The sequence below is a fragment of the Molothrus ater genome, chromosome 17 (assembly GCF_012460135.2).
Source record: "Molothrus ater isolate BHLD 08-10-18 breed brown headed cowbird chromosome 17, BPBGC_Mater_1.1, whole genome shotgun sequence".
NCBI lineage: Eukaryota > Metazoa > Chordata > Aves > Passeriformes > Icteridae > Molothrus > Molothrus ater.
In genome coordinates, this window is record NC_050494.2 from 6054908 (window position 1) to 6064340 (window position 9433).

The window sequence follows — 9433 nt, forward strand, 5'->3', positions numbered from 1 at the left end:
CTCCCTGCTCCTTTCTGAGTGAGATACTGGCACCTACTGGAGATCAGTTTATATCCAGGCTGAGGTGACTGGGACAAAGGCAAGTATCCTTGTACGTGAAAAATGAGATTTTAAGAAGGGATGGACTGTCTTGCTGCAGGGGCAGCCCTAGGAAGTGACCTTTGGGTGGCCCTCCAGGCTGGCTCCTGCCCAGAGAAACACTTGTGTAAACTCCTCCCTCTGAAAGCTGCTGCTGTTTGAAACTCTGCTTACAGGGGCTGTGCTCAGGAAGGGGTCCTGGTGAACTGCCCCAGTATAAAAAGTGCTGGTTACATTTGTTTAGACAGAAATCCTCCTTTGGAGACCTGCTGAGCATGTAAAGCAGCAGGATGTCATCCTGCCCCCATTTACAGTGTCTGAGTGTGAGAGCAGGGATTGAAATTCAGCTCAGCTGCCCAGTAACAGAACTCAAAAGAGCAGCTTCAGAGAGTTTATCAGTCTCACATTATCCCACCACTTTTCAATGAACTGAATTTGCAAACGATTTCTGCAAATTAAAACTTGCAAATATTAACATACAAAGGGAAGTTACTGCAGCAAGAGGCTGCACAGGAGAAAAATCTGTCTCTAGACCTGGCTTTGCCCTTGTTTGGGGTTGCACAACATGGCCATCCCTCAGTGGAAACCAGGCAGGATGTGGGGCTGCTTGCTTGGGCCGCTGGATCTGGAGGAATCACCCAGTCTGGACCCTCAGCAGTAAGGGGATGTCTCTGCCTGGTGAAGTTTATTTGAAGGACCTCTAAATGTTCACGAAATAACAACAGTCTCTTACTTAACATCACCTCTACCAGGCAAGACCTGTTGCTGGACTGCTGAAGCCTGATAGGAAAGCCCATCCAAGGAAGAGCATCATGGCTCCAGGACACTTCTGCAGGTTTCCCCAGGGCAGCTCCAGGCTCAGGCTGGACAAGTGGAGATCCTGGACTGCTGACACTCCCTCTGAAGTGGGCTTATGCCAGCTGACTTCCCAAGACAGCACTCAATGATGCCTTCCTTCCAGAGCAGAGGTATGAAATGTTTATTGTAGGAATTTTTATGTGGCCCAGACAGTGGGCACCTCACAGCCAAGTGTTCTCTGGCTGCATCCTCCTGTTGCCATGATACAGACACTCGTGGTATTTCTTGAAGTGCTCAGCTTCCCAGGAGAGCCGTAACACAGCAACATTATATTTTTATTATTACAAAAGATTTCTTTAGCAAACTGCTGTCTGTCACCTCTGTGTATCAAACATGGAAACAGCAAACAAACCCATCTAACTTTACAGGTTATTATTTAGTGTCTCAGCTGGTGATTCAGGTAAGTACAACTGTTTTCTTTCTCCCCATCCATTCACTTCCTTGACTCTTTTCCCAAGCAAAGCCCAAAGAAGTCACAGATTGGAAGCTGCAGCTCCCAGCCCCACTGCTCACCGTGCCAGCTCCAGCAAGAAGAGCTGACCATTGTGTTACCCATCCAGGGCACTCCCACATCGTTAAATTCCAAATGCTCCTCACGCACCGAGTTTTGCTACCTGGCTTTTAACAGTCTCACGAGTGAAGAGTTGAAGGGCACACTCTCCATCCAGTCATATTAATACTTTGTGTTAACAAAATAAACATCTGCTCCTCCCCCGCCGTCAGCCGATGCCAGAGGAGACGCTCACACTCATGCAGTCACCGAGGTCCAAAGGAAAAAAAAAACCAAAACCATAAAGTCTAAACAGACCTGCTGTGCTTCTTGAGGGATGATTCTGAGGCATTGGATGCATTGTGCTGGGAACAATGACAAAACGCAGCACGTGGTTGCCAGCGGCAGTCTATACGTTGGATTTGGGGGCGGAGTTGAGGGGGATCTCCCGCAGCTCTATTCTCATGCACAGGTACTCGCCGATGGCCGCCATCAGCGCCGTGCACACGATGTGCACCAGCCACCACGTCAGCGTCGAGGGGAAGCGCGAGTTGTAGATCCAGCAGCCCAGCAGGTGGAAGAAGTGAACGGTGACGGTGAAATCCAGGCACTGCTTCCCTCGGCGGATGAAGTACAGCAAGCCCAAAGCGCTGCAAAGTAAAGGCAAGGGATTTATGAACTCCACCAGACCTGTGGAAAAGGTGCTGCAGCAAGAGCTGTCAGCAGTTCTCACTGCTGATTATGCAGTGGGTTTAAAACTTCTTCAAATATTTTAAGAATAGGTTGTTTCTGACCTCTCTCCTGGCTGCTGCAGCAAGACTTGCAAGCTTACAGCTTTTAATTACATGATGGCAGGAAAATTAGATTTTAGTGCAGAGAACAGGTAGGAATTTATAGACTATCTCCTAATACATTAGTGTTTATAGACCAGTGGTTGCTGAAATCCATTAATTCTAACTTGTAGTAAAATCTCCCACAAAAGCAAATCTCAGTCCCAGCTGGGAAACTGAGGCAGAGAATTGAAATGACTTTTCCAGGTTCTAGAAGGCCAAGAGTCAGCAGTTCCCAACTGCCCTCGGCAGACACGCTTAAGAAGGCAGAGGGATTTTGGGAGATGTTTGGAGAGAGGCAGTAAACCACACTGAATTCTTTAACAGCTTAATGGTATGAAAGGACAAGATGCAGGTGCTCCAGCTAGCTGCAGACTTACCAGGTGAGTGCATTGAGGATGAAAGCCATCATGGAGAGCCTCCCCGGCGGGGTTGAGAAGCCTAAAATCTACATGGGACTATTAGTAGGAACCCGCGGCACAAATCGCAGCCCGACTCTCCCGTGGCACAGCCCTGCATGGATCAGGATCTACAGGAGGAGCTGGACATGTTTGTCTGTCTGTCTGTCTGGGGGCAACTACGGGAAAGGGAAAGGTCTGGTTCTGTGCTGAGGGGAACCACCTAAACTGGGGGTGGAGGGTGTGCGTCCATAGTGGGGTTATTTCTAGGGGGTAGGGGAGCTGTCTTTATACCGGGGTACCTATAAAGGGTATCACCCACAGAACGAGGTGCTCCCTCTCCACAGGGGCACCACCTGCACAGGGTCTGTCCCTCTATGGGGGTACCTCCCACCACACACCGAATTGCTGTCTCTACCCCGGGTACCTATTCAGAGGGACGGCTTTACCTCCACACTGGGGCACCCACACAGGACAGGTCTATGCATTGGGGGTTGCTATGGGGCAGGGGAGCCCTGAGCTCGCACCGGGGTGCTCCCAGGGCGGGGGGCTGTCCCTAGCACCGGGAATGCCCACACGGCAGCGGGCTCTGCCTCCCCCGGAGAGCCCCAGCAATCCCCCCGCTCCAGGGGCCTGTGCCCACGGCGGCTTGCCGGGGCGCGCCCTCACCTCGTCGCTGAACACCTGTTGGAGCGAGGGCCCGGTGCTGCCCAGGGTGCCGAGGAGGGCGAGCCAGAGCCCGAGGGAGCTGTAGTATCCCGCCTGCAGCAGCACCATCTGCGCCACGATCAGCGCGGGGTCCCACACGTAGCTGCGGAACTGCGCCGCCATCGCCCGCCCGCCGCCCGCCCGCGACGGAAGTGCCGCCGGCGCCGCGCCAGAGCGCCCCCTGGCGGGGGGGAGGAGCCGCTGCGGCCCCGAGCCCCGCCCGCTGCCCTGACCGGCTCCGTCCCGGTCCCGACCCCGCTCGGTGTCCCCGACCCCGCTCGATACCGACCCCGCTGGATCCCGATCCTGACTCCGCTCAGTCCCGATGCTGACCCCGCTCGGTGTCCCCCGAGCCCGCTCGGTCCCGATCCTGACCCCCCGCCCGCTGCCCCGAGCCCTCCCGATCCCACTCGATCCCGATCCTGATCCTAACTCCGCTTGGTGTTCCCGATCCCAACCCTGCTCGATCCCGACGCCGCCCAATCCCGACCCCGCCCGCTGCCCCCGACTCGCAGCTGCAACCTCCGTGCCCTCCGTGCCCTCCGTGCCCTCCGGCCAGCACCAGCTCTCCCACATCTGCCTGCCAAGGGCGTCCCCAGCCTTGTCCCCAGCCCTGGGTCGGTGCCTTCAGTAACTTGGCTAAAAGTTGCTAAAAGACGCAGAGTCCCCCTCCTGTGATCAGCTCTTGGCTGCAGGGGTTGGGTTTGGTGGCCTCAGTGAGCCGCAGTGTTTGCTTGGCTTCAGGTATGAGATTGTCGCTGTGTGAACAGTGAAATTCCCGAGGCTGTGAAGGACAACAGAGAATTTTGGAGATAAGGCTTCCCCAGCCCTGCCCTGCCCATCTGCACTGGTGTCAGTGTGTTCAGTAACTTGGCCGAGCAGCCCTTGCTAAAGACACAAATACCAACCATACAAGAAATTGTTGTCCCCGGGTATTTCCTTTCATTTCCAGGCCAGTTCCTGTAGGCACAGAGGCTCTTGGCAGCTGCTGCCCAGCTGTGCTCATTTTAGCTCTAGGCCATCGGGTATCAGGATGTTGTTCTGAGTCCTGGTGTGCCCTGGCAGCACCTTTCCGTTATGGGGCTGGGTTGGGAGGTTTCTTCTGGTACATGCTGATATTGTCTATTTAGCCTCATGACATGGCCAGGGGCCAGACACCCTCATGCTCCACTGTACCCCTTCTGTGATCAGCTCCTGGCTGCTGGGGCTTGTTGTGAGCTGTCCTGCTTGCTTGGCTTCAGGTATAAGAATTGTCACTGACTTAATAGCAAAATCCCCAAGGCTGTGTGGGACAACGGAGCATTTTGGAGATAAAATCTTTGCTGGAAAAAGGAGAGGAGGCACCCCCGGGGCTGTTTCGGTCGATGGGGGAGTTGCCACAAGAGCCGTTTTCACCTGGAAAAGAAGAGAAGGAATAAAAAGGGGAATCCAGGTTCTGAGGGAGGTGGTAGGCTCACATCAGTCGTGGGTGTGGAATATGCTGGCTATGGGAACACAGATTATGATCTCTGACAGGCTCTCATGACGTTTTTTCCATGCCTCTTATGGGAAGTTCCCTATGCAGCTCTGCTGTATGTTTTCCTTTCCTCATTCTGTGAATTTCTGCGCTGAGCCAGGTTTGACACATTTTGTTCCCTGTTCCCTGACCATTTCCTGGGAAAGATTGTGCAAGGCAGAGGCACATGTGTGGTGGATGTGGGGCACTATTGCTGAGTTCTCACTTAGGCCTTTGGAGAATTTATCTTTGCAGAAGCTCCAGCCTCAGCCAGTGTAGAAATGAACAGGGGAAAATCCCAGCCTTGTCAGTGCTGTCTGCTGTCAACACGTTGCTGAGCATAAATTGTGAGGCTCGACACTTCCTCTGTTAATTCTTGGTAGAAATTGGTTTCCTTTCCTGAAATCTGCTGTGTTTGGCTCTCAGAGACAGGCAAACCATCACTTAGATATTAATTCTCACTTACCTAATTCTTTTATAGTCCCTCAAAGGACTAACTTTCCTTTGCCAGCAAAAATTTTGTCAGTTTAGAAGAAGCTGACTAAAGCTCCAAGCTAGTGTAAGGGAGCACTGTTGGTGTCATTGTTGGTTATCTTTCCACAGCCAAATATCTGACTTATCCAAAAGTCCACGGTATCACATGATACAAGCCGGTGTTTTGGGAGGTGTTGACTTGAATTGCTTTGGAATTTGAGGCTCCTCCCTGCTTGGTTGCTGCCCTTGTGACCGAAGGCATTGAATAGCCACAGGTGAGCCTCAGGTGAGATTTGAGGCTCTCTCCTGCCCTGGACAGGCAGAGTTCCCATATGGACACGGGGAAGGGCTGTGGCACAAAGACATTTGTGCTCTGACTCAACTGCAGCCCAGTTTGTGAACTTGTTTCCTGTCTGACTTTGTGACAGCATCTTTCATGGTCATGTTTGTTTGTTCCTGCTCCTGATTTGGCTCTCTCTCCTCTCCAGGCTGCTCCAGCATAGGGGACTGTGTCCTCCTCCTGGAAAAGAGGGTGGTCTCCCTATGGGGTGCCTTGCCCCACACTCCTGCTCTGTGGAATACGGTTTAAAGTGGACCTGGAAAGCAAACAGTACTGGGGAATTAAACAGCTTTCTTAATTTCCCCTTTCTTCCTCTTTTGTTTAAACAAAAAGTTGGAGACAGCTGTGGAGGAAACGTCTTAAAGAGGAAAAGGATGTTGAAACACAAAGACTGTGATTTCTAGGGTGCCACAGTGGGTGCTGCTGGCCTGACTTCTGCTTAGAACATCCTTTTTAACCAGTGACTGTTCTGTGAGTGTGTGTGTGTGTTGTGAAGAGCAGCAGGTGGAAGGAGCAGGTGGCGATACGCCCAGGACGCAGCTGATGACTTGAGGGTGTACCCAGGTCACATGAAACTATTGTGGTCACTTCTTTATCAGGAGTGTAGGAAAAGAATACCCTATTTAGCCACAGATTCTTTACTTAAAAAATAGCTGCCTAGGAGGGCACTGTTTTCCTCCCCAGGAATCACTGCCTAAACAGGAAGCTGTTTGTTTAGGTGGTCTGTATTTTACCAGCTGGTGTACAAAGGGTGGTGCTGTCTGGATAACCTTTGCTGGAGTTCATTTCCCTCTTGACTGGAAGGTAGGAGTTGTGCTAAGGTCACCTTTGCTATAGGGACAGCAAGGCTAAGAGCACACGTTTCCAGAATAATTCGACATTAAGTGGCTCAAACCATGGGATGAGAGTTTTCAGTCACTCCTCTTCCTCCACCCACGTGGTGTGCAGGTGTGTTTTTCCAAAGAATTCAGTGTACTGAATGGACTTTGGAATTTTTAAAACTCTACTTAAGGTTTCTTCTCGCTTGAGAATCCTGCTTTAAAACTTTTTAAAAATTTGCCTGTAGGAACTGTGCTGAGCTTGGCTGGAGAATCTCTTTTCCTGATTAGTGCAACAGAATTTATGATTGAGTTGTTTAAAGGGCCTTGTGTGTGGTCTTCTCAAGATTATCTAGATTATTTATTTTTATTTCTGTTATTCTATTATTATTTATTTGTATTATTTCTATTATTATTTCTTTTTATTTATCTCTAGATTATTTCTTGATGTGCCATGTAGAAGTGAGATTCCCTTCATCCTCCAAATGTGTTGTATTTGGACACTCCATTCCACTTCCAGCATGTTTGTGTTGTGTTGGTAACTGATAGCTGTTTATTTCGATTTTCAACATGAGGGGTAGGTAATTCTTCACTAGGTTGGGAACAGTGGTGACCAGCCAGTGTTATTTCTCTGCCAGCTGTAATTTTTATGTGGAGAATGCAACTGACACACCTTGAATGTGAGAATTCATTGCCCAGAACAAAGGTGTTTCTCAACATGCATTTTATTTTGCTTCTGCTTCTCTCCCTTGTGGTGAAGTTTCAGGAAAGGACATTTCAGTGGTGCATTTTTGCTCTCTGGGGCCATTTGTCCTGTTGCTCTCTCAGAGTGTCACATACCCACAGATTTTCTGCATTATTCCAGAGAGGAGAATGTCAGCATCTTGAAAGGAAACACTTGAAGGGCAAAATGAAGGCAGCTGTTTTATGGCCATCAGTTTAGAATCATATTATGATTCTTATGACTGCATTTCCTCTTATTCTCTTGAGATACAGTCACAGAACGTTTCTGTGTGTGTGAGGAACGGAGGTGGATCTACACAATGCACTTTAAAAATGTCATCAGTAAAGTTATAGGAATTTGTTCTCAAGGCTGAAAAGTACATTAGGCTTTAGTTTAATTTTCTCTTCTGTTTCCAGAAGCCCAAGATCAGTTTGCCTGAAGGATTGTGCACGGGGATGTGAGATGGATGGACAATGTGCGTGCTCCCCAGGCCAGGCAGACTGACTCCTCTCCATCCTATCACAGCAGAACTTCCCTGGGAGGGAAAACACTGTCCTGTGCCATGCAAGGGGACTTTTTGGTGGAAGGGGTATGTGCTGAGGGGTATGATTACCAGGAGCTTGGCATATTGTGCTGGTTTGGAGAGGAAGTTAACAGGTGAGTGAGCAATATTTGTAGCCACAATACAGAAAGCTGGTTTTGAAAGCGTCTTTGTGGTGGCTGCTTTAGCTGGAAGGATGTGTAGAGAGGTCGTGGCCACATGCACACAAATACAGGGGGCATTTAGAGGGTTCAGGGGCATGGAGAACTTCTGGCCACCTTGTGCTGCTGAGGCTGTCTCCTGTCTGGCAGATGTCATGGTATGGACCTCTCTTTGCACATTTGACTCAATCTATGTGCTCTTGTTCCTCACCATCTACTGCTCCCCACCTCTGCTGAGTGTCCAGAGCTGGATATTTATGAGAGCTGGGCTCCCTGGCTGCAGCAGCAGTGATTTTTATCAGTTCCTCTGTGTGACGAAGTAAAGGTAATAAGGAAGGGTAGTAACCCAGCCTGCAGCACAAATCCCTCCCTGATGGCCTTGGATGCTGAGGTGAACTACAGGGTTAGTGACACATGGCTGTCCTGAGCAGAGCAGGTCAGCAAACTCCCCCACAGCCTGTTCCAGGTTGGCTCCTACCATTACCCACATGTGTGCTGTCTTCAGATCTTAACTACTTTTTAAAGCCCTGAGCAGTGCCCCTTGTCACTTCATATTATGCCAACAGGCTCCACAGCCAGCTCAGCACGGATCCCTCCTGCCAGTGGGCATGTGCCTGGGCACAGTGCTAGTAAACATTGAGGACACAAATGGATCTCAGCTCACACTCTCTGAAGCTGCTTGTTCCCAAAGGAACAGGCACTTGGAAAAGCTGCTTCACCTTAGGGATCTTTTTGGTTGGAGGTGGGGCAGGGGGAAGGCTACAAGTTCTCTCAGGTAACTTTGCAGTGCTGGAGGAGACTGAGTATTAGGCCAAGAAGAGCTGGCATGTACACCTGGCAGGTGGGGATCATGGCACATATGCTTTGCTGTGCATTGCTTCCCTGTTAAGAAAACATTTTATTCTCTACAAACCAGAGAAAACCTGCTGGAAATCCAAGTGAAAAATTGATGTGGCTGCAGCATGAGCACAGGGCTGTAGTGTTATGGTGTTTCAGGTGCCCCTCGGGTTAAGGGGCTGAAATAGAGATTGTCAAGCAAATTCTTAAGGTCAGGCAAAGTTATTCTTGTGAGAAGAGAAACGGAAATAGTTGAACTGTGCTGTTGGGTTTTCCGCCTGCTTTATCAGTGTGGGTTTTTGCGCTTGCCGCTTACTTAGAAGACTGAGGGAGCGGTTTCGTGTTCCATCCCCGAGTGATGCAAGCGCGGCGGCGACACGCTGCCAGGGACAGGGCTTTCTGTAAATGTGACATCGTCACTTGTGGAATGCTGCAAAAGCGGATACTGGGTGCCCGCTCCCCCCACTTTCTCTTTCCTCCTTCTTACCCCCGCTTTCCCTTCCCTTTTTTCCTTCCCCCCCCCCCCCTTTCGCTTTCCCTCTCTCTTTTCGCTTCTCCCTTCCCTTTCCCATCTTTTTCCTCCTTTCGTTTTCCCCTGACCTCTTTCTCCCTGCCTTTTCCCCTCTTCCCTCCCTTTTCTTCCCCCTGCCCCTTTCTCCCCTTTCCCTTTCTCCTTTCCGC

The 9433-nt window shown here is 50.4% G+C and overlaps 1 protein-coding gene across 1 annotated transcript; it reads right to left on the reverse strand.

Moving 5' to 3' along the window:
• Nucleotides 1-1033: 1033 nt before the first annotated feature.
• Nucleotides 1034-3492, reverse strand: SYS1 (SYS1 golgi trafficking protein). Its single transcript, XM_036395888.2, has 3 exons — nt 3324-3492; nt 2637-2704; nt 1034-2076 (listed from the first exon to the last, which is right to left on the reverse strand). The coding sequence occupies exons 1-3, from the start codon at nt 3483-3485 to the stop codon at nt 1836-1838; spliced, it is 471 nt and encodes a 156-aa protein (XP_036251781.1). The 5' UTR covers nt 3486-3492; the 3' UTR covers nt 1034-1835.
• Nucleotides 3493-9433: the final 5941 nt, after the last annotated feature.